This window comes from Lethenteron reissneri, chromosome 21 (assembly GCF_015708825.2).
Source record: "Lethenteron reissneri isolate LAM-NWPU_2019-01 chromosome 21, ASM1570882v1, whole genome shotgun sequence".
In the NCBI taxonomy this organism is placed as follows: domain Eukaryota; kingdom Metazoa; phylum Chordata; class Hyperoartia; order Petromyzontiformes; family Petromyzontidae; genus Lethenteron; species Lethenteron reissneri.
The window spans coordinates 5,362,169-5,387,385 of NC_083799.1; the positions used below are offsets into that span (position 1 = coordinate 5,362,169).

Below are 25,217 nucleotides of genomic sequence, written 5' to 3' on the forward strand. Positions count from 1 at the left end.
TACATTTTCATAAAATAAATTAAATAACTCCAGAATGTTTGTTGCGCAGTTGACATTTGCTAAACTCTTTTAGTGCGTATTTAATTGCCACTCCCATGTTACAGGATTTATTTCTGTCCCTCTTTTTAAATACCCTCTGCTCACTCGATATCTGCACAGTCAGCTTCCAGCCAGCGATCCCATCCAATGCAAAACTGGGCCAAGTGAATAAAATAAATATATTATTAATTGCTGCTGAAGTAAGATCACTGCAACCTGCAAATGAAATATCCAGCACAGGCTGGTGCCATTTCATAGATGTCAGACCAATAATTATTTAGTGACCATTTCATCGTGGCATGGTGCCAGTCCAGCATTTTTGTTTTAATATGTAAAGTCTTAACAGGACATGTAATTTACTGCAAGTAAGGCTTACTAGTTCTTGGAAATCTGGATAAAAAAAATGTTAGCCCAGGGGTGTGATTGGAGCCTTAAAATTAAGCAGATGTTATTTCCCTCTATTGATGGTGTCACAGCACTTGCTGTTTACATTTGTTGAGTAATTTTTGGGGGGTTATGTTGATGTACGGTTGTGTATACAATTGTTTTGGCTTGAAGGATGCACTTCTCTACACATGTTAATCTTCTCATAACACACACTCGTTTTAAATGTTATTAATTTAGCTTAATACGTATCAATATGCCTTACAAACCATTATAGTGTTCAAGTGTTCATGATCAAAGCAATGCAATGTAAAAAAATGTTATCAACAGCGATGATCTCATCCACTGCTGGATAAAGGCCTTCTGACATTGTCACGTCCATAATGGTATTCGCGATGCAACCATTCATCTCGCTCCTGCACGTCATCTCATCACTCCATCTCCATGGTGACCATTCTCTCAGGTGTGCTGTCTCCTTTGGCTGCCATACAGTCACCATCACCCTCGTGTAGCGACGTGTGCTACCTATAACCCACTGGCTTTTCTTAACAATAATATGATATCTCTAACTTGTGTATGCTCTCTGATTGATGTGTTTCTATATTTTTTTCTTGTTATCATTTAAAGCATACATCTCTCTGTGTTATTTTGTCTACTTTTAAGCTTTTATGTTTTGTTCTATGTCAATGTTTTATAACATGTTTTCAATATATTCATGTGTTTCATGCACTTATTATATCTAACTCGTAATTAAAATGTATCTACTCGTAATACTGCAGTACAAACTACAAACATAGCTATTAAAGCGAATATCTACTGGAGAAAAATCGCAATAAAGTATAGAATGTTGTCATTGCAATATACTTGAAAGAAACTCTAATCACAATCCATTTTTATAGTTCTTTCTACCGTTACATTTTTAACCTACTGAGATTGAAATGTGAGCATATATTTATTTGTTAAACGTTCGTATCAAAGGTAAATTGTGTAAAAATGTATGAATATTTAGAAATTAATCTCAACCTATTGTTTTCAGGGATTGATGGTATGGGCTCACCCTGCTGCCGCATCAGCAGAAATCGACAACAATAATGCTGCAGAAGACGATAGAGACAGCGCGATGTCATTTGAAGCAATCTGAGATGTGGAGCAGAAAAACAAACCTTGTTACAAATACACTGGCTTCTGGAGGTCACGTGAGCAGCACACTGAGTGAGATTACTATGGACAAAGGTTCTGCAGTCGCACACAGTCTCACAAAGGCTGTGCAAACAGCTTGTGCAGAGATAAATTGCCCAGGTGGAAATCGTTCAGGGAAAATGAATGTGCTTTCAATTGTAGAGGAGCGCAGTAGTAATTTTCAGAGTCCAGCAAACGGAGAAGAGAGTGTGACTTTACGGAGCGAAGGTGGTTACATGCGAATGGGTAAGAAGGACATCTACAGGTGTCTGGAATATGATACATGTGAGGACAGCAGTCCATGTTTGATGAGACCCAGAATTGAAGAGAATATTCATTTAACGTCATCAACGAATACACATCCATCATTGTCCAATGGGGATATAACACAAAAGGAAACACATACTCACAACGTGGAAAGCATTCAGCTTCTTCTTCACAATGAAATACATAGCACTGGCACAATGGACGCTGAGCATGTGGTACAACATTTCAGTGGACATTTTAGAAAGACATGGCAAGGTCAAGACAGTCTAATTGTGGATAACTTGAGCCGTAATTTTGAATTGATACCATGTCATGAAGGGATCTCGAATTATTCAGGGTGTGATGTTAACATAACTCAATCCATAGCTGGCATGGTTGAGGAAGACGCTAATTTTAACACTTTCACTGTGAAGGGCATTCCCATACCACTCTTGCCTGTGCATGACATTCCTCTTGCTTTTGAGATCAAGAGCACTGATAGTGTCAAGCTGATCACCGAGAATAGTTTTGTGCCTTAAATAAGCAAACAAGTGAAAAGGCTCAATTGAGAAAAATAAATGACCCCATTGAGGCAATGGATGATCTGTCACAGCTGGAGCAGGTCAATGAGGAAGCCATTCTGCACGTCCTGCACTCTCGCTATAAGCAAGATATTATATATGTGAGTATGATCCACTCAGTGATGCATTTATTGGTCAAAATAACAGCTTATTTTGTTGCATTTATTTAATACCGTTAAATCATGTGAAAAATAGACATGAGCGTCAAATGTTAAAATTCATGCAATTTTTTGCAACATATCACTCATGAGAATTTGTACCTTTATTAACAATAGAGACGGTGATGACAGTTTAATATAAAATAATAATAAAACATATGCTTACACTTGTATTGTTCCCACTGTATCTCACTGAAGTTTCCCTTGTTTAAAACCACAGGTATTGATTGTGCGTTAGACTTGACATGATATAATCAGTCATTACAAAATACCAATTTGTATTCCCTAAACCCTGTAGACGTACATTGGACCTGTACTAGTGGCCGTGAACCCATACAAAAGCATCCCAGGTCTGTACGGTGCCACTCAACTCGGCCACTACCTCCACCACCGGCTTGGAGAGTTGCCCTCCCACATCTATGCCATGGCCAGTGAGCTCTACCGGGGGTTGTGGAGTCGCACCCGTGGCCAGTGTGTGCTCATCAGGTGGGTATCTCGGCTTTGTGTGCCTTGTCCAGCAGATTGTGTGGACACAAGTGGCAATCTGGTTAACAGAGCATTGTCCAGTGTTGGACGTTTTCAAGCTCCGTGTTTATATTATACAGTAATTACTGTGAGTGTAACAATCATGCCCCCCCCCCCCCACGGTTTTCGATGAATTACCATGATTTAGGGTTGTGATTCAATTAAACATATAATATCTCGGTGAATCTAGCCACCTTTAGCATTTGCAGGAGTCATGTTAACCCATTATGTACAACATACCGCAATAAAAACATAGATTCTTACACAATGTAATGCATGTATCATGCGCTTATGAATCGATATTAATCGATGTGTAATTGCACTTCTAGTAATCATTGAATTGTGTTAATTAATAGTTTATTAAATGGTGATGATTGAATATAAAAAAACTAAGCAGTAAAGGTTATTTAGTTTATTTTAATATTTTGTTTTGACTGCCACCACCACATGCTGATGTGTATATCTGTGGGATCTGATGGAAGCATGTATTTGTCCAGGTTTTTAATGATTAGGGTAACAGCTAGTCAGATATGGTCTAGTCAGATATAGTGTGTTATACATTACTTGACAGTGCATCTTAAATTATCCTCATGCTTTGTTTAGAAACACTAACTCGGTGGTATTGCTAGGTACCCTCACTGGACAGGGAGGCACACCTTATTATGCATGTTTTATTATTGACTTTGCCTAAAGGTTACACAAAAAAGTGGCTATAAATAATGTATCGTTTCAGTGCCATTGGGAAAATTATAATCAATATTGGGAATTCGTTGTCAAAAGAGGGCAAGGCACAATGGGTGTCCAATGCGCACAGGTGCAGCAAACAAGTAGGGCCAATGTTTCTGCTATGGCAATTATAGCCATGTGTTGTTGTCGGGGAAGGGCTCTTTAATCATTAATAAGTGTGCTTGCATTTAAAACACCGCACTGCACACGACAACAGACACTACACTTTCTATTCCATTGTGAGACAGGTTTTGAAATGCAACGCCTTCCTCTTTAAATAATTTATATGTATATTACGGTCATTCAAGCACCATGGATGTGTATGGACATGGTAACTTTTTTCAATAGTAAACGTTTATTTCGATTGTTTTTCTTCTTGCTATTATTTTTCATTACAACTCTGCGTCAATGTTTTATGTAAAATGTATCTAGCAAGTAAGCCAACGATTTAAATTGAATTCTTTAATTTTTCAGCGAACGGTTGTGAGCAGTGCACTGAGAAGCTAGGCATTCTTCATACTTGCCAACCTGATCAATCTCAGTGGTATGCTAACCAATGTTTAAACCGTTGTACGACGTACCGATTTTAATATGCATAATTTTGAGAGAGAGAAAAAAACGTTGATGTAAATTTTGCTTTAAAACTTGGTATGCAAGTAAAATAATACATACATAAACATGAGTCACATTGGTTCTCACTTTGACCAAGGTCCCCCAGTCTGGCCACGTAGTGAGGCCAAGCATTGCTATATTTTTCAACACGCAGTAGGTGGTGCAAAAAGAAACGCTTCGTTGCCCAAACATCGGAGCAACTCCCTCGTTGCACATTTTGTCCCTTTAATTCTCAGTACACATGATACACACGTGCTAGGGGAATGTATAGGCAGCTAACAACATTGTTCGCTAGTTTATTCGAGGGGCATTATGTTTAGTATATTGATGAGTGCGAAAATATGCAGTAAAAGTCATAAAAGATTGTACATTTGTCAATGCTTCAGCACGCACTTAGAGTACTGCATATATATGCAGTACAAACTCAATAATACACAGGAAATACAATTGTAAAAATACAATGTTTACTACTATATCCAAGCACACAGCAAATGTTATCTATTAGGCATTTTGATTATAAACCATATAATGGATACACATTATTAAAGGCTCACTAAGCTTCTAGGTTAATGCTTGGATTTTATTACAAAATACTTACCCTATAGCATTTACTTGTGTAGTAAATAAGAATTTTCACACTTTGGGCCAACGTGAGTTTGACTGGCCACTTTGAGCAAAATACAGCTGATGCTGCAAAGGGAACCGATTGTGGTTTGGAAAGCAGTCACGTTCCTCGTTAGCATCGTTTTGGAGATTCTTCTGAACAAATTCCCATTAACCTTCGACCTCCCCCCCTCCATGTCGCTTGCAAACCTCATTAGTCTGCTATCCCTGCCTGTCGCCTCGTGATATGCCTGAAACCCTCTGTGGCACTCTAAGGGGTTTAAAATGCCACCATCAGTGAATGTGAGCCTTTATCTTTGTTCTCATGGCTCCTTGCACTGGTGGAGACATTACAGTCGTCCAGGGCAAACAAATAATATTGGCTTCACCTGCCAAGCTGAGCAAACATACTGGGTGCATTCACGTTAGCCGAAGGGGAACACAAGTAGCCTTGTACAAGCAAAGCTTTTGAGCCAATCTGCAGCCTGTTTTGTGTTTCTTGCATTGTGCTTACAATGTGTAATTTATTCAAGTATTTATAGTAATGTGTGTCTACATTTTAAACTTAGAAACTTGAAATGTTCACTGATGTAGAAAACACCGTTCATGCAAGTTTAATTAATCCTATTTTCTGCAGATTCTGATGTGAATCTTCTTATAATTGTTTGTAGTAATGCGCAGTGGTTTAACACATGTTTGAGGCTTAATGCTAGAACGAAAAACCGCAGTGGTGATGAATATAATGATGCTTTCAGCAGTACAGTAAATTAATCTTCCCGACTCTGCTCCTAATACTCCCAGCAATAACTGTATGCCATTCTGTGGGAAGTGCAAAAAAGTAAAATTCGCGCTAAATACTTCCTAAATGTTAGTCTACGCGGACAAATGAGAGCACCGCTAATTAATGGCAGCCATGCCAGTGACTGCCTTGCTGTGATTTTCTCCGTGGCCTCCCTGCAGTGGAGAGAGCGGCGCCGGAAAGACCGAGAGTGCAAAGCTCCTCCTGGGCTGCCTCACAGCCGCCACCCGATGCTGTGCTGCGTTGGGCCGAGGAGAAGGAGGTTGCGGGCCAGGGCTGCCAGCTGCCAGAGGTCAGAGGGTCACTGCAGTCCAGCAGGCCCTCGTAGAGTGCGGGTATGGAGATGCCTTGGCTTACGCCACCACATGCAGCAATACCGATAACTGCTTAAACCTTATGCGCACCTCAGATAAATATAACAATGCAGTGTATACAGTGTATGTACATTTACACGGTGTGCGTGTATATATGGTAGATGTAACATGCACATTAAAATGTCAATCAGTGAAATGGGTTTGATTACGGGCCATGCACAGCACCATTCGTGACTGGAACCTAACCCAGGCCTTCTGTAGGTGGACTTATTCTAAAATAAGTACCTTATTTGGTGTGCGCAAAATTAGCATTTGGGAGACAAACATATCCAAGTTCAGTGGTGCTCACACTACCTCATCATGTGTCATTTTGACTGAAGAAAGAAACCATGCCCTTACAGTTTTTTTCAGTCTAAATCTGGCATCTTTGGTGTATAATATTCTAATGCTGTCACCTGTAATTGTGTTGGGAAGTTAAAGGCTTCACGTTAATAGAACACTTTGGGAAGTGTGTTGCCGGTGATGCTCCCTGCCTTTGTCTGTGACTGTGCAGGCTGGTATTGGAGGCCTTTGGGAATGCACGCACAGCTCACAACGACAACTCGAGCCGCGTGGGGAAGCTTGTCCAGCTGCACTTCTCACGTGCGGGTTTCATACAGGGTGGCGTCGTGCTCGACTGTATCCTCCTCCGTCACTACAAGAGACTTAGATTAGCATAGCCAGGCCCTGAGATTGACAAGACCGTAGCTTGGGCTCAGTCGAGATGAGGGCTTAATTTCTCATTGAATATATTCCAGGTCACTGGTAAAATTAAGTAGGCACATGACTAGTAACCACGGTCATAGCGAGCGGTATACAAGATGTTGTGTGCCGTGTGCGGATATATTTCCGGGTTGTCGACCCTGACGCACTGAGCTGAAAGTAAGCGCTGATGACTGTGCAGCAGTGTGAGTAGACATCTTTAACTGGGAGCTGTCACAGGAAAAATTGGTAGGTATGGTTGCCAGACCACCAAGTGTAAATATTGACCTCTGGTGGCCAAATGTTTTTTTTAATTATTGTTTACTCTGTAAAGTAACAACTTAAAGGTACCGCTTATTGCATAATTTTACATATTTTTATCCAAAAAAACGTTGTAGCATTTCAACTTTTATTGTTAAAACCAGAATGTTTTAGGCATGGATGTATACAGTGACGTGATTAAATGCTGACTTAATTTCTTAATGGCTGAGTTTGACATTTTCATAGTATTTACCCATATCCCGCAAAAGCAGGAAATATTTTTAAGATGGTTGAGTAGTAATACTGCATTGCATGGCTCTGTAAGGCATTGATGTGGTTTACTTTGAGTATTTCTTAACCATATACATTTGCCACTGCTCAGATCTACTAGAAAAGGTAAGTGAACATTCTTTTGTGTATAAATAAAGTATTTGCATGCTAAATGTTTGGTATGTCATTGACTCTATTTAGGTTTAGTCTATTGGATATAAGACATTTCATGATATGTTTTATTTAGAAAATTCAACCATAATGGAGGTTTTTTGGGTTAGATCGTGGAAATATATAAATGTGTCGTTAAAACCCACCACCACCCGACACAGTCAACTAGTAAGGGTTGTCACGTAAACAGGAACATGCCAATTCGTTACTGGTACAGCACACCGGTATGTTGGAGAGCCAAGCCACAACATTTACAATCTACGACGTTTCGCCAGTAATTACAACTAGCTTCATCAGGTGACAGCCATACTTGTGGAGAAGTCTAACTGTTTCTATATAAGGAATGAAACAGAAGTCTAACTGTTTCGTTCCTTACATAGAGGTGTATAGAGTCGTAGAAAATTAAACTTGCTAGCATTATAAGTCAAGTCAATTTATTTTTGGTTATAAGTAGTTTTTCTCGTGATTTCAGAAATATCATTCACATATATTTTAAATTTAAATACTTTACAGATGTAAGTTTACAATGGTCCTGGGTGTTGATAATCAGTGTGTATACTTTACACAGTGCTTGTGGCAGTTATTGAATTTTGAGAGCCTCTTGATACCTGGTCTCTCACTCTTGTTATTCCTAGACTCGTGTGGTCCAGCAGAACCCAGGAGACAGGAACTTTCACATATTTTATGCTCTTCTGGCTGGAGCCTCAAGCCAACAGATGGGTGAGTGGGTGGTTACTTCACTTCCCTGACAGGAGACAATTTGTCCCTTTAAAAGTTAATGGGAAGTGTGCACAGACTGCTTACAGACAGAGCTTTAGTGAACTAGAATACATCGGCTGTGTATAATGACGTTAGCTGAGAGCACAGCCATTGGTGATGATGTTGTGAATTACAGGAAATATTTCGTTTCCTTATTTAGGTAAAGGTTGGATAATGGTTTACAAGTAGTTTTTGTTTGGTAAAAAAATCAGTCACGATGTGTGTGGATAACCTGCCTCTGCCAGTGCATTTTAGCGATGATTCATCTTCTGTGCTGTTGTTTTTGTGGGGAATTACTTAAATTAGCTTGGGACCTGGTAGATGCAAGTTCGTTGTTAGAATTCTGGTGTACAACTGCATGGTTATTCATCAGCAAAGAGCAAATATATTTTAGACCGCACAAATGATACATGGATTGGGGGATAAGTACATTAATTTTGACATACAAGCTCCTACAAAATTCAACTGTATCAAAGCATGATTTGTTGTCACCCAACACGTGTGAAACATTGCTTTCAAGTCAACCACGTTTTTTTCGCCCCACTCTTATTTACATTCACTCTGATGGTACCACTATTCCAGTTTTGGAGTTATAACTCTGCTCACAAAGTGCATGCACCATTTTTCACACATGTTCAGTCCGTAACTGATAGTTCATACAACCTGTTTTCAGAGCGGCTCTACTTTTCGGATGTTGGTTGCCATCGCTATCTCAACCAGCAGGACTGCATTCTTTCCGATAAGGACACGTTCAACAGAGTATCGGTATGAACGTTAATTCCATTGATTTTGAGGTGAAATGTTGAGGCTGTGTATGTTTGCTTTTTTTCTCCTAAGCTTTTGCTGAAAACACAATGTCTGAACATGCGATTGCCTGTGTCATTAAATCCGTGCATCATACACACAAGGTGGAGTTGCATCCCATGTTACAAGGTGTGCATCAAGTAACCAATATGACGCAGCATCTTCATTCTTGGTGTTACATACTTTAAAATTGCTACACCTTATATTTATGAACCGTGTTGCATTCTTCCATGCTGCAGTGTCCATATCGAACATTCTATTGTCTCTCCGCTGTGCTGCCGTGACTGTTGTGTGACGGTTGCATGGCGCACATGTATGCGTGCGTCACTGCGAGCAGTCGTCCCTGCATGCGCTCGGCCTCCAAGAGGGCCAGGTGGACGAGCTGTGGAAGCTCATGGCCGGGATCATACACCTGGGGAACATGACCTTCACCAACGTGGGGGGCGCGCAACTCGACCTCCGCAACCCGGGTGGGTCCTTGGGGGCATATCCCTACATTGGGGGGGGAGGTTGTACGGGTCTTCGCCTACTCGAGCCAACTTTGCCCGACCCAACGTTACCCGCACAATCTGCATTGCAACTTGGGTCATTGCCTGACAAAATAGGCGTGCGATTTGAGGTATATTTCGTGGAAACTGAGCACGTGTGCGAGGAGTTGAACTTGATTTAGGTTCTGCAGGTTTTTTGCCACACACGACAAAAGAATTGTAAGTAATTTATGTTACAAAAATGTTTAGCATGTGCAACGGGTACCAGGATCTGCTGTTCGTTCAGCCTTTTTTGGTGAACTTGGACCTGAACCTTTCTCACTCTTCAGAAAAGTATTTTAAGACATTTTCAATTAACAAATATCACTTGACTGTTATGAGTAAAGCCGCCATACTACATGTAAAACATGTTTTAGTTATGTACCGAAATATTTTCTTTGGTTATGTTATATTAACTATAGCTGAGCATCTAACACGATATCTTATTTTAGAGGTTATTTCCATATGCCTTAATAAATAGCTTCTTCTGCCCTGACATAAAATTGCCTTCAACAGCCTAAAGTCACCTTAAAATGCGTGACTTTTTTACTCTTGCAATCTAGTTTCTTTTAGCGCAAAAACTGTCTTAACCCCTTATTTTTTCAATCTCATTTCCATACAAATAAATAACAGCAAGTTGCCTCGTGTGAAATCTAGAACAAAACATATCACTGACGCTGTCAGTGATATGTTTTGTTCTAGATTTGAAGCTTTCGTGACTGCAAGGATTCATACTCTTAGGTTTTTTCGGTAGAGTCACGTAGGTAAACTAAATAAATAATGGTGTTTTTTTCTGTTATTTTACCTGCGTGTCTCTACCGTAGGTAAAATAAAAAAATATTTACCTACGTGACTCTACTGAAAAACCTAAGAGATATTTTTCTATCAGCAGTTTGAATAAACAGATTTATAGTTCACCATTGAAGCATAAGTCTGGCTCAGAAGAGACAGGGAGGTTCTGTTATGCTAAATTGTAAGTCTCACCCATGACATATTTTTCAGCTAAAAATAATGAAAATAGACCTTTTGAATTTCAATCTCCCATTACAAAGTGGAGTATTGTTACTAAACTGATGCTAATCCGAGAGTAAAGTGAGGACTATAATAATTTTAATATGACTTGTACATTGATAGGCACTGAATGTAGAGTATTGATGGCAGATTTGGATCATGGGAACATTCAAATGACCTATTTCTCATGCCCACTTAACCACACCACAGTTCTACTGTAAACATGCTCCTGGTCCTTAAAGGTCTCTTTTCGACTTTATTTTGCTGATTCACGGCCCTGTGGGTCCATTGTGTGCGTGTCTTGGACTGGTGTGCCGCTTGGACTGGTGCCAGCTAGGCCTTTGCGGAGGCATTCGGGAGCCCGCCCCTGGGATTACCTTGCATACGCCTGGTCCCATGCCAGCTCTCCAGCCTAGACAGTCTTTCCCCGACAATCGAAAAGACATTTGTGTGGCCGGGACAAAGTCTGAATCTTTTTCCTACTCTGCCGTTATGTGTGCTTCCTTGAGGGGGTGCACTTCTTATAGTTTGCTACCCAAACACTTAGAAATTCAAAGTCCGTGAAGGTCACCCCGACTCATCGTTCCTTTGTATTTATAAATACTTGCCTCTGCAAAGGAAATTAGAAATTTTCACGACTTTAGGCCATCATCAGAGATGAATGTCGTGTAAACTCGTTCAAGAAGAAGAAACAATTCTAATTTGACATTTAATCTCCTGTTATGCCAAAATTTCCAGCGAGATTGGATTCGTTAAAATAGTCACCACCGCAGTCAGCAGACATAGTTGTTTCGCCGAGTATTTATCTTAAACTGATGCCATCCTGCATCATATAAAGTGTGAATTGTAGTACACGTGGCCACCCCCAGTACATTTTCGAGCTCTCTCCCTCCCCCCACCCCCGAATTCGCAGAGCTGGGACGCGTGGCGGAGCTTCTTCATGTGGAACCCACGTTGGTGGTAGAGGTCCTTACACGTCGCTCCATCATCCTACGTGGAGAGGACATTCGCACGCGACTCTCAGTGCAACAGGTGAACTATGTTGGCGTCTCGGCGAGCGGCTCAGTGCCTGGGCAGGAAGCCCATTCGTCCTGAATGCCACGCTCTTTATTAACGTTCTCTTTGAAATCCATTAGCTGATAGGAAAGTCTTAACCTTTTCCATAAATTGAAATATATTCCGTAGCTTCACAATTCAAATTAATGTTACTTTAAATGATATTTATCATCTACAGAGTGTACGTTATATTATGGTGATCTTACAGTATGTTAATTTCGGATGTACCATTATCAACTACGTGTGCAGCGGGTATGCAACGATGTTCCTCTTACAGGACAGTCCTGTAAACCAGCTGTTGGATGCCGTTTAATCCTAAATAAAAATGATTTCATAAATAAATACGATTGCTTTGGTCTCTGAAAGAAGTTATAAACACTGGCCTAAATTTGGCATTGGTACTATTAGCCCACTTGATTTTCATTGTCCTAAAAATCCTTGTTAACATTGGTGAGTGTGCGACATATATTTTATCTATGGACAATTTAGTAGTAACTCACTTGATCATGTGTGTCAAACATTCATCTCACCTCATGCATCTTGCATGATCCTGGCATATTGAGATTAGCAAGAACTACATTTGTTTGCCAGCATTTTCCTCCCACAAATTGATTCATGAGAGTGCGTGGCAGGTATAACGGCAATTCACAGTGCTGTCATAACTTAAAATGAATTTTTGACATCACAAAGTTTGGCTTTAGACATTCTTCTTTCACCTCCTACCTATGTTCGTACTTCTTACAACTCCCACTCTCCCTTGCGCTAAAAATCACCTCTGCTTAACCTCGGTATGGAACCAGAAATAACCAGCACAAGCCAGGAATCTTAAGCAGCATTAATTTACAACATTACACAGCACAAAATGCAGCCACTAAAATTATAGGTTAATATAAATGTATAACTTCTGTAGAGTTGAACATTAGCAACTGTACAACATCGCATGGTTCATGAGTCCTTGGTGTTTGCAAATAAAAAGCCATTAAAGTTTTCTATTGCAAAATATTTTTGGATTATACCAATCAGTCCTTCCTTGGTGAATAGGAGGAAATTGCTTTCCATTTGTGGTGAATGTGCGTGTTAAACTTTAAACGAATCAAAACATGCATATGGCTTTGATGTGTGTTTACATAAGAACTGTGTGTAATACAATCCTCACCATCCTTTTAGTCATTTTCCTTCTCAAAGTCATTCTCATTGCCATGTTGGTTATACATAGCGTCCATCTTATCTCCCTCCTCAAAATTCCACGTGTAATTTGTGCATTAACTCGGAAAGAACAAAAAGTGAAGGGACAGAAGATAAATGGTGACACTCATGAGATAAATTATATAAAAACATAAACATGTCTTTTACAAAAGTGAGCACAGTAATTAATGGTCACAATGGAAAAAAAATTGCAGTGGAAATTCATGAGAAGTGTATGTGCTGGGTGCTTAAATAAAATGACGATACATAGGAGGAATATAATACATTAATAAAACTAAATTAGCGATGATTTCCTGTACTGTAGTAAAAAGTGGTCGGTCACATGAACACCCAGGAGAGGGGAGGAGGTGAAGTGAGGTGGCGGTGTAAGCTGGCACTGTGCAGATGTCGCACCAAGTGATAGGGTGCAAGGAGAGTCCAGGATGTGGGATGAGGTGTACGTGCGTAGGGGGTGGAGAGCCGAGATAACCAGAGGAGGTGACAGGTTAAATCACCGGTCACGCTGCTGCCCATGGCACGACAATCGTTAGTGCTCCCATTACATAGACCCCTTGGGAAAATGTTCTGTTTCTTCAGGTTTAACAAGTGGCAGTATCCAGCATCCCTTTTCCAGTCCCGTGTCTGTAATAGGCATGTGGTTACAGTAATTATCGCTCAAACGTTCACAGGTTGTAAGCTAACAAGTGATGCCTCAGAATTTCACCTGCTGTGCAATTCTATAGAGTTCACCGACTTGCCATACTCCTCTAATATGTGTATATTTGATCATATAATGTAAATGTATTTTTTGTAATCATAATGTATATTTTTTATCTTGATGAATGCTTTTGTTTTTTCATGAACGGTTGCTGTTCTCTGCAGGAATGTAATGAAATTAAGAATATCATGGCCTTGCACATTAACCTCTCAATCTTGACATTTCGGTTATGATTCATAAAGGGATCTGTCACAAGGAACCTAGAAGCGTCACTGGGTTATTCACATGAGCACAGATGCTTCATCTCAAGTAGGCCCATACTGTATATGGTACGGAGGAGTACAGCCTATGGCCGTACTGAGATTTTACTCCAGGACAAAACTTCAGAGTCAATTTAAATAAATGCAATTTCATTCATTTTATTCAACAGAACTGTAGGGATTACTTTGTCAGTTAGAACATATTGATACCACCCCCACCCCAATTCTCATTAACACTAGGAAAAATATATTGCAGGTGAATGTTTCGGATAATTGACTTTGCCAAAACACTATCTAACTAAATATATTAATGGGGCAACAACCATCGCAGAGAATTAACTAAATGTGCATGTTTTCTTTTATAGGGCAGTATTTGTAAAGGTGGGAGTCTGGGTGTTTTTTTTTATTCATGGCCATCTGCATAACTTTTTGTTGGATAAATAAATATTTCACAAAAATAGGTGTACAATATATCTAAGCTTGGTTTTGTACGCACCTCCAATTCGCACGATTGGCTACGTATGGTGCAAAAAAATTATACATACACACAAGGTGAATACAGTGCTCTTAAACGTATGCCTTTACTGATTTATGGTGAATCTGCTATCCAGCCTCTGCTTGAAATCGCTGTGCTTTAGTTGACACTCATTTTTGGGCGTAGATTCGACACATTCTCCCTCCCAGCCATAGGACAGTTGCACTTAAACGTCACTAGTAGTTACTAGTAGTGTGACCACTGCATTGGTCACAATTGAACACTGCACGCAGGATCCCCTATCGATTCGGTACATTAGTTCACATGATCAGCTTAAGATTGATACAATTGGAATTAATTGAAATAAAAAATTTGATTGTAAGAAAATAGTTGCAATGGATTACATTGGATTAATTTATGTTTAAGGAAAATAAGCAGACAATACCTCTCCTTCCAATAGCTGTATCTCCATGTTAAATAATTAACGTACTTTATACACATCTTATCAGTCAATAGGCCTTCTGGGAGTGGCTGAACCACAAGCAAATTCTGCACCAGTTTTAATATTATCTCCTGAGCAGAATCAGGTTTACTTGAACCAATGCTAGGCAAGGGCGATCTTTGTTAGGTATGCATTCTAGTTCTATGCCAAACAACAATACATTACACGAAATAATATTATTTTATATAGTTTTACAGAACTTCACAGCGGTCAATCCCCAGTTTCCTCGACAGACCACATTGTGAAAGACATGGGCACAACCTACATAAGACAACTTCAGGCCTTCATGTGGATTGTAGTGCTTGCGAAGAAGACCCTGCCCGGCAGTACTGAGCCCATTCTTGACTCTATGGCACTCGCGTTATGTCGCGTGTGTCTCTTGCAGGCCGAGGAGTACCGGGACTCGCTGGCCATGGCCTTGTACTCACGCTGCTTCTCATGGCTCCTGGGCCACGTAAACAATCAAATCCATGGCCCGCGTGACTTCCATTCCATTGGCATCCTCGATATCTTCGGGTTCGAGAACCTTAAGGCAAGAATTATTTGGCCAGGTTGACATCGGGGATGGAAGACCTGGCAGATGCACTCACATAGAAAGGGCTTTTGCGAATACCCAAATCACATTTGTAGTGACTGTGCTTGTCACTATATGGTGCCGGGGCTTGCGAAGCCACGGCCGGTAATGTATTGTCATTACGGGCAGCCTGGGTTACGGGATGTAGTTCCAGCCCTAGCTGGGCTTGGGTGAGCGCTGGTTAGCGCGGAGGCACCGCGAGCAGTGTGCGGTTCGGGCTCCCGGTGAGGGAGCGAGAGGGAGCGTCAGCCAGCCAGGGTTACCTTGGGGCATGATACGCTGGTTGACTTGCTGACACGTGACTGGACGATATTGGAGGGTGGCCACCGGTGGACGGGGCCGTGGGGCAGTCACGTGGTCCAAAGGAGCTCTCGGGAACCTTCGAGAAGGAGCTCGAGAGACCTGGAAGGTGGGCGGGGCGAAGGGCGGAGCCAGCCCCAGCCCGGGGGCATTTAACAAGGACCCCGTTTGTGGTCCGGACCGGGATAGCGAACCGTGTCTAGTTCTGCCGTAGCGTGGTTAGATGGGCATTCGAGACCCGTGTGTTGATCGTGTTGTGTTACGTGTTAATGCGGAATAAATAGTGTTGCTCCCAAGATAACGTCTGCGACTCAGTTGGACACACTACACATTTATATTCGTACAAACTTCCAATAAGGCAAATATTGTACAATACAATTCTGGTTTATCTAGAATATAAATGTAAATCTAGATAGTTTCATGTTTGCATGTATTTAATGTGTTATTATATGTAAAACAGCTATATCCAGAGTACATATGACATAAACCCGTTTTAAAAGATACAAATGTACATATTTAAATGGCATAGTTCTTTATGTTATATAAGCAGCACATATAATTAATTGTCATGAACAGCAGTGAGGATTATTTGTGACATTAATTGCTGTTGCAGGTCAACCGCTTTGAACAGTTTAACATAAATTATGCAAACGAGAAACTGCAAGGATACTTCAACAAGCATATGTTTTCTGTGGAGGAGCAAGAGTACAAAAGGTGATGACTCATCCACATGAGGCTGCGTTCCCATTCACAATATCACGAACACATTATAGGATTCAATGCAATGGATCAAGCCAAACCGTTGCATCACCACTGTTTATGCTTTGCATTAGGGTATTAAAAACACTAATAATAGATGCCGTGTACCATTACATTTCTTTCAACTGTACTCTTCCGATGAAGTCATCTGCTTATTTTCGGGGGGTTGAGTGTTAGGGACTGCACTGCACTCCATTACATCACCAGCATGGCTGTCTGGTCAATGCTTGCGCAAGGACATAAAAGCCCCCTCGGTGCTGAATGATGCATCAAATGCGCTGAAGCTATATTCACATCCACCTCCTCCTCCCCCCTTTTTTCTATTTTTCTTTCTCCTCTCGCTCGACCCAACCACAAACGTGTGTATATGCACGTACGCACCCGCTGCAGACCTGTGGGAAAGCACTCACAAGGCCACACCTAGTCTTAGTCTTGGCTGAGGGATGTGCAGCGGGTTATCCCATTTCTTCCCCCTTGCACAACAGCTTGCAACACTGTGGAAATCATCCTAAGTTTGCACAATTTGTTGTATTTTCATCTGCGCTGCTTCTAATAGCATTTTCCACGCAAAGCTTATGGTGTGCACAGGTCGTGCCCTATTCTTCGCGAGATGAAATTATTACTTCTGTGCATGTTATTATTTTCTGAGTTGTGGTATTGAATGCGCAACAGTGTTTACCTGACAATATAACTGCGGCAATAATACACGTGATTTATGTTGTGTGTATTTGAAAAAAACAAATCAAAGACACCTTACATTCATCAGACATATTTCACACCATGTTCAACCCCTAATCATTCAAATTCACCAAGGTGATATATGTACTTGTATCACTGACACACTCACTCCTTTAAACCCCTGTTCGGTTTAAAAAATGTATGTACTTAAAATAAACAATTACATTTTATTATCTGACTGGAGGTAGATTTGGGATTTAAAATGCGTGACCAAACGTGTAATGGAAAAATGGTTTTATAATGTTGGAGCAAAAATAGCTGTAGTTTTGTATATGTGCTGGAAGGAAAATTAATAATTCAGCTGAAAAGTACATAATGCACGTGTGAAGCATCTGTTGTGCAGATGATGGTTGGCTTGAGAGAAGGCAAGCCATCATTGCTGCAATAACAAAACTGAATCCTCGTCGATTGCAACGAGTCACATGAATTGGGGAACTTAAGTCTGATGTATATTGTGGTCACTAGCAAACATTGAATCAGAGACAGCACTGAAGTCCCAAATGTAATATAGCGCACAGTGATATTTCCTATATCTTTTGTTATTGGTCTTCCTCGTGGTTAGGTTCAGTGTGTGCATTGTTCATGAGTGCATTCAGCTTCTGGGCATAACCAGGATTTTTTTAAAGGTAGGGGTCGCTTGATGTTAGTTAAATGTCACCAGATTTCCATATGTTTTTTTTAAGGAGAAACCGGCCTGCCATATGCTCCCTAGATGAGCTCACCAATTTTTTGCTTTCGTGCAAGCGAAATGCCGGGTAATATTCTGACCACCTTGATTTTTATGGAAGAATGCATGTAAAAGTATATGTCCATGTATAAAAGACCATGGCTTTTATCACTTTATTATATGTGCCCAATTGGTAGCCATCTGTAACACAATTAGGTCATGTTGCATCTGAAAAACATATTTGCTTAATGTGTTGTTTTGTATGTCTTCATTAAACAATAGGGAAGGTATTGAGTGGAAAGAAATACCATGGATGGATAACAAGGATTGTCTCGATTTGATTGAAGAGGTTTGTATTGAATTATAATCTAACCTTTGTGTATTGAAAACAAGTTTATTTATTTTTTATTAATTACAGCCCTCTTTCAATCCACTGCTGGAATCAGACTTCCCCATTGTTTCACCAAACTTCACATGGTTGGTCAATGCCTGTTGATGAAGGGGATACTTAGGACTAGTTCAAACACCACTCACCATTGATATTGGCTATGGCTGGGAGTTGAACTCAGATGTTTGAGTTAATGACCACAATTCACTAATTACTGTGCGACCGCTTCTCCCAAAAACAATGTCTTTACTGATTTCGAAACATAAAACAACATCCAAGCAAGAACAACTTTTTTTTAATTCGTGCTCTCCTCCACTGTCACTATACACATAAAATTATTTTAGCGTGTTTTGTATGATATTTTAAAAGCCTTGGACCCATGTTATAGCCTGACTACGTGCTGTCCTGCTTTCTTTTGTAAGTGAAAGTGAAGAGGATGTGTGTGCACGTACATATTTTCTCATATTCACATATAGAGTTGTATGCGTATTTCCTCAAAGGTGTGCACGCATTTCTATACGTTGTCACATCCGCGTGATTTCTCATGCACACATCTACATCGAGTGTATTTACACATCTGCATTTATTGCATGTATGTGGACAGAAGTTGGGAGTTTTGGCCCTCATTAATGAAGAAAGCTTGTTCCCTCGCGGGACTAATAACACTCTTCTGAACAAACTCCACCACCACCACTCAGTGAGTCTGCCGCACAGCAGTGCATGGTGTTAAGGCTTTGTGATATACCCCCACCCATGACCATTTTCTCTCATAAATCTCTCCGCACTCATCGTACCTGTCATGAACTATCCCAATGTAAATCTATACGCACACCACATTCGAATGCCCTATTTTTATTGCATTCGTGTTATAAAAAAAAACCCCAGCTGTTGCAATTATTTGCCATTTTCAGTTTTATTTAAATGGCAGCATTCATAGACGAACCTTTAAAAAAAAAGTACAACACTTTTATAAGGATTTAAGTTATCGGTTAAGTACTTTTATCTATTAAAACCGTTGTTATCCTGGTCTATTTTTGAAACAAAACATTAAATGAAAGATTACTAGAACATTGCGTAGTGCGCTGTCGTAAGGTTCTGTTTCTTGCCGAGCTGCGCGCGAAGCACTCCGCGACACACAAGCACGGCATCTCAGTGCCTCTTCGCTGTTCTTGCCCTGTCCTTTGGTGCAGATGAACTCGTGCTACATCAAGCCTCGTATGGAGAGCCGGAGCTTCGGTATCCGACACTACGCAGGAGAGGTGCCTCCTCTACACTATTGACAAAGTAGCAGGGCTCTTATTAACGGGGGATCAAGATGGCTATTGGTGATAGTTGACAGTGACACATGATATCGACTGTCGTTGCCCAGGTGCTATATGACTGTGCAGGGCTTTGTGGAGAAGAACCGAGATGATTGTCACGAGGGCGTCCTGAACCTTCTTCTTCAGAGCCGGTGAGGCCTAGGCCATGCAGTACACCTTAGACATGCGAGCAAAATGCTGAGGCGACTTACCTCTCAGACAAATACACTATACAGAGCTATACCATGCATAACTAATGAAGACACCATTATGTCTGCACAAGGAGAACCGCAGTATTCACCAAATAAAGCACCACCTCCTACTCCATGATTGGGGCTCAATTTCTGCCGTGATCTGATTGCAACTGCCGACGGTACTTTGGGGTTGCCGCGGTGGGCAAGTCCAGAAATTCCAATGTTCGACCACGGACCGTGGGCATTGCTCGGCACCAGGAGGGATTGCGAATGAATGGTGCTGCATTAACACAACATCAGCACTGTCAGTACAAGAGAACATTTAATTTAATAGATGCTTAGTCATTCCCTAACTTTCTATTGCAATGTATGCAATGTGGTTATTTGTGTTAGGAAAGTAGGATAGATGCATGATGTGAGGGCTTGGTCTACTTGTGCCTGACAGATGAAGTAGCACAGGAGTAGGTTCTCCACATACCATGTATTAGTGCATCATGCTGCTTTAAAAAATAATTGACTTGCATCACCAATTCATCAGGATGCATCATTTTGCATCACAAAATACGGTACTCTCTATTGCTGATTTTCACGAAAAAATAGTTTTTGTGGGTTTTTTAAGTCCCCAGAGATGAATAATGAATTTTTGTCCCAATACCAAGTGTCCATAAATGCCACAAAACAATCCACAATAGTGTGCTACTGCAGGATTGTGTTGCACGTGTGCATGGCTGCATCTGAAACAGTGGAGAGAGCCATAACCAGATATCGCAAAGCCCACCAAACCTTCCCTCTGCAGCCACAAACAGCCACCACAGATTCCTGCAGCAGTAATATTAGTTGGCAATTTCCTCCTCGTTACAAAAACCACACAATGTCATGCAGGCCAAGTCGCCGTCTTGGGACGACCACGTAGGCAGCCCATTTCATTCCCGGATCTGCCCCCAGTATCGATGTTTGGTGGAATCGTGTGCCGGCACAGGCTCGTCCCGCGTACACGCTAGATTGTGCCGCTCTGACTCAGCAATAGCACCTGGATGAGTCGCAGGCTTCATCAACTGGAAACGAAGACACTGCTCAGTGAAGGAGATCCAACAATATATTCGTAGCCCAAAATGACTGGATATTTGGAGTGTACTGAGGTTTTATAATGTGAAAGGTTCTCAATTAAATTGTGATCTTTTCACAACAATTTCCCACTGCTCTGAGGAACAATTTTGAATACATCCTTCCAGGCACACTTGAAATGGAATGGCAATCTGCAGTCGGTATTTAAATTCTCAAATCAAGCGGACCCAAAATAAATGGGTAGGAATCCCTGCGTATATATTCGTGTCCTGTCAGTGTTAATATGGTATATCATGGGCAGCAAGGCTATTTATGTATGCCTAGCATGGTGGAAAAATTGCTAACCTACAATAACAAGCGCAATCACTTCAGCTCTGATACCTGCCTCATATTCCAGTGCTAAGAGCAACGTGTTGATCCTTAGAGTTACATAACGAGTCACCTGGAGGTCTTACATAAAATAAGGATTGAAATGAATACAATGATCATATATATTCGTAGGCTTAGAGCCTTATTGATTTTACATTGGATGCTTAACATCAGTTACACATGGATGGGATTTATGATTGATGATATGCTTGCTGAGGGAGCAGTGGTGCTGCAATGGTTAACAGTGCTTTATAAAGCTGTAAATCTGAGTTAACCAACCAGTGGTAAGTGATTTCTGAACCTAGAATAATAGGTTTTCCCCTTTGCATTCTGACCACAAGTATTGTGATTAATGCAGACATGATTGCTTGTAAAAGGTTTCGGTTTGGTGTTTTCACATCTTAACTCCTGTTTTGTTGCCAAAAAAAGGGGAAAACCTATTCTCAATACACATTTATGTTCACATATCTATTCGTTTAGCTCTGACATGTCTCTCAAATGTACTAAAAAGATATACACGTTCCCGTTTATATACTTAATATTAGTAAACCTACATATTCCTACACACATGCAAACATGTAGATGGACACACACAAACAGACATCTATGTAGATATACACTGACGTGTAGTAAAAATAATATCGCACCTTGAGTTATGATGTGCATCAAAGTCAAACACCTCTGTATTTAAAACATGTGGGAATATATTGAACTGGAGCAAAGCAGCTTTCTGAGCTGAGCCCTCCCTGTGAGCCACATGTCGGAAACACCAGGGCTGATCCACTCTGAATGGCATGGCGTCACATGGTCTGGCCCTGGGATTTATACATGTGTAAAATGGGAGAGGGCAGCCTGAGACGGTCCAACACCAATGTGTCTGGCTGAATAGTGCCCTCTCATGCTCTGTTTACGTGGCCCATATGAGGTCTCAGCCTAAGTCTTCTGCGTTTAGTCTCTTGGATTATCTTAAAGAAATGTAATACTGTACTTTAATTAAAACATTGTTGCTACAAAGACTTTAAATATATGGCTTTGAATAATTGTCAACTTGAAAATATGCTTTTTAACAATTGGGCTCTTACTGGCTCAGTTGCCAGTACTGTTTGTTACGTTGAGTTAATATTAGAAATGAGAGCTCAAACAAAACTAACAAATAGTTCAACTTAGAAAAAAATAATTGATTATGGCTATACAAAAATAAAATGTCAGACTGATGTCTAAGATAATACATTTTGATTCTGTTCCTTAAATGTATATTTACTGATTGTCACAAAAAAAATCCTGTGCATTGAGGATTAGAGACTTGATTTAGTTTTGAAAGGCTGTGGTGCGACAGAAACAGATTGTATTGCCCCAGTGTGGTGTTTACATGCCACGGGACACTGGCGCGGTTCGTAAAGAACAAAAATTCCTCCCAAAATGAATGCGCTCGCTTTAGAACTGTCTGGGCACCAGCTTCCTTTTTTATACTGCGGGTGCGTGCCACCAAACACTGTGGCTGAAGTAGAGGTCATCAACCCTTTGAGACGAAGGCACTGTGCCACATAGACTCGTCATGAACAAAATAAAAAAGTGTACAATATTTAAACATAGATTTTTGAATATACATTAATTTTTGGGGGGGTATTTCATTACTGACTTTGACAAGTTTACCATTTCAGAATAATAATATTTTACAGCCCATTGTCAGTTCACTCAGATTGGTTAGAGAGTAAACAAGTATAAATATAGTACATTCTACAGAAAGTGATACATATTCTCTTTAATACTAATGTTGAAGATTGTCGGACGACTCGGAGGCAAGTTTTCCAGTAAGGGCTTACGCCATGTTTTATTAAGGGCTTATGCCAACTTAACACTAAGGGTGTAACACTTTCCCAGGGGTTAGGGATCCTAGGCTGGGTCCTCTACTCGGACCTTCCCCACGGTCTGTTCCTTGGCTCAGCTGGCTGTCCGGGCTGCCTCCTCCGCACTGGCCGAGGGCTGATCCAACTTCGGCCGGCCGAGGAGTGAAGCTACTCCTAGCGCTTATGCTGGCCCTTCTCCAGACCCTTCTCCTCACCCCTGGTCCTAACACCCACCCTTCACGTTTCCCGTTCCTCGCTACGACCCCTCTTACGTCACGGGCTCTCCCTAAAATATCCCCCAGGGACATGACATAATTCCGCTGGCCGGCGCGCATGACGCCACTTCCCATGACGTCACCGCCCCAGCCAGCGAGCGTGATGCCATGCCCCCCAACTAGTACTCTACATTACCCCCCCCCCCCCGTGAAAAAAAACAGCCGACCCGGCTGCAACCTTTACGTAAGCGGAGCCCGATTCCGGACGGAAGGCCTAACAACCAAACAAACGCATGTGCCCGAAGGCAAAACCGGCCACTAGAAAAGGAACCCAACATTAGGGCAGCACGGCACAACAACAACAATCCAAAACAAAAAAGTCCGAAGGTCTCTTCTGCACGACAGCGCCAAACTTGGGCCGGGCCCGGGGCCCGATGAACGGCCATCAATGCCATCACCGGAGCCGCATCCCCCTCGAGCGGGTATGAGCTGCCGGCCCGCTCCCTCATGTGGCGTCGGCCGCCAATACAAGTGGCTCGTCAGCGGCGACAAGCTCCCCTTCGTGGCCTCCGGTGGCCGAGGAGCCTTTGCAGGCGTCACTTGGGAGGGCTCTGGGGGCACACACACAGGGCGGACATCGCCTCCGTCATCAAGACCCGGCCGATCAGGCACGTCGGACGCATCACCCGCCGGCTGCTCCGGGAGTGGGGATGGATCCACCGGGGTAGATGGCACATAACGCTTGAGCCGGGACGGGTGCACTATCTATCGCCGGCGACCGAACCGAATCCGAATGCACTGCGGTTATCGGACCTCCACAACCTGTAATTTGGGAAATATGCCAACGGGAACCTGGAGGCAATGCAGCCACGCCTTCTGGCCCGCTACCCACGGGAGGCCAGCTGCCTGGTGTTTGGGCAGGCGCTCGTTAGCCACCTGCCGGCTGGCGGGATTCTCGACAGCGGCCTGCCGTTCCTCGCGCAACCGTTCGAGTGCGACCTTCAAGGGGACCGGCACCACCGACCCCTTCCCAGAGGACCCGACATCCATCTGGACGTGCATCGGGGGCTCCAGTTCCCTACTGTACATCAAATAGAAAGGCGAGAACCCCGTTGAGGCATGAGGAGCAAACCAATATTCCGCCAAGACCACCGGAACGAACAGGTGCCAGTCTGACTGGGGCGTGTTCACGTGGTGGCACAGCATGGACGTGAGGGTGCAGTTCAACCACTCTACCATCCTGTCCGACTGGGGGTGGTAGGGCAAGGTGCGGATCTTCTTGGTGCCAAGGAGGTCGCACACCTCCTTGAGCAACCTAGACGAGAAATTTCGCCCCTGGTCAGTTAGCAATTGTTCCGGCGCGCCCTTGTCCAACACGTACCCCTGGACGAATGCCTAGGTGATAGAACAGGCCGACCGGTCCACCAAAGGCCACGCCACATGCCAACGTGTGAGGTACTCGACGCCCACCAAGAGGTATTTATGGCCCCGTTGGCATGCGGAGAATGGGCCCAAAATGTTGAGCGCTACGAGCTCATTAACGGGAGAAACCCGGATGGACTGCAGTGGGGCCCGGTCCTGGCCAACTGGGGCCTTCCTCCGTGCACAGTCGTGGAAACCCTTCAAAATCAGCACCACGTCACCCTCTACACCCGGCCAATAATAGTCCCGTTTAAGGGTCAACAAGGTCTTGTGGTAGCCAAGGTGGATAACCTTCTCGTAAATGGCTTGGGTTAATTTACCTCGCAGGCTAGTGGGCATAACCACGCAATAGCGTTCCAATTGGGCATCCCAACGCATGAGGAGACCGTCATGCACAGCGATCGCCGGGGCAGCCGACGAAGCTGAGCTCCGGGCCATATGCCCAACGCGGCATCGTAGCTTCAGCAGAGAG

At 42.2% G+C, this 25,217-nt stretch overlaps 1 protein-coding gene across 1 annotated transcript in view; it reads left to right on the top strand.

The window, feature by feature from the left end:
* The first annotated feature begins 768 nt into the window (after positions 1-768).
* LOC133344932 (unconventional myosin-X-like) overlaps positions 769-25,217 on the top strand; it is a 106,359-nt gene continuing 81,910 nt past the window's right edge. Inside the window, exons 1-16 of the mRNA XM_061555260.1 lie at positions 769-886; positions 1,460-2,530; positions 2,886-3,073; positions 6,014-6,187; positions 6,720-6,844; positions 7,551-7,564; positions 8,245-8,329; positions 9,042-9,133; positions 9,510-9,642; positions 11,624-11,742; positions 15,292-15,438; positions 16,394-16,494; positions 18,227-18,293; positions 18,937-19,029; positions 19,523-19,593; positions 19,702-19,785. Of these exons, the coding sequence (XP_061411244.1) occupies positions 2,444-2,530; positions 2,886-3,073; positions 6,014-6,187; positions 6,720-6,844; positions 7,551-7,564; positions 8,245-8,329; positions 9,042-9,133; positions 9,510-9,642; positions 11,624-11,742; positions 15,292-15,438; positions 16,394-16,494; positions 18,227-18,293; positions 18,937-19,029; positions 19,523-19,593; positions 19,702-19,785 (1,580 nt within the window). The 5' untranslated portion in view covers positions 769-886; positions 1,460-2,443. The remainder of the gene's footprint in view (positions 887-1,459; positions 2,531-2,885; positions 3,074-6,013; positions 6,188-6,719; positions 6,845-7,550; positions 7,565-8,244; positions 8,330-9,041; positions 9,134-9,509; positions 9,643-11,623; positions 11,743-15,291; positions 15,439-16,393; positions 16,495-18,226; positions 18,294-18,936; positions 19,030-19,522; positions 19,594-19,701; positions 19,786-25,217) is intronic.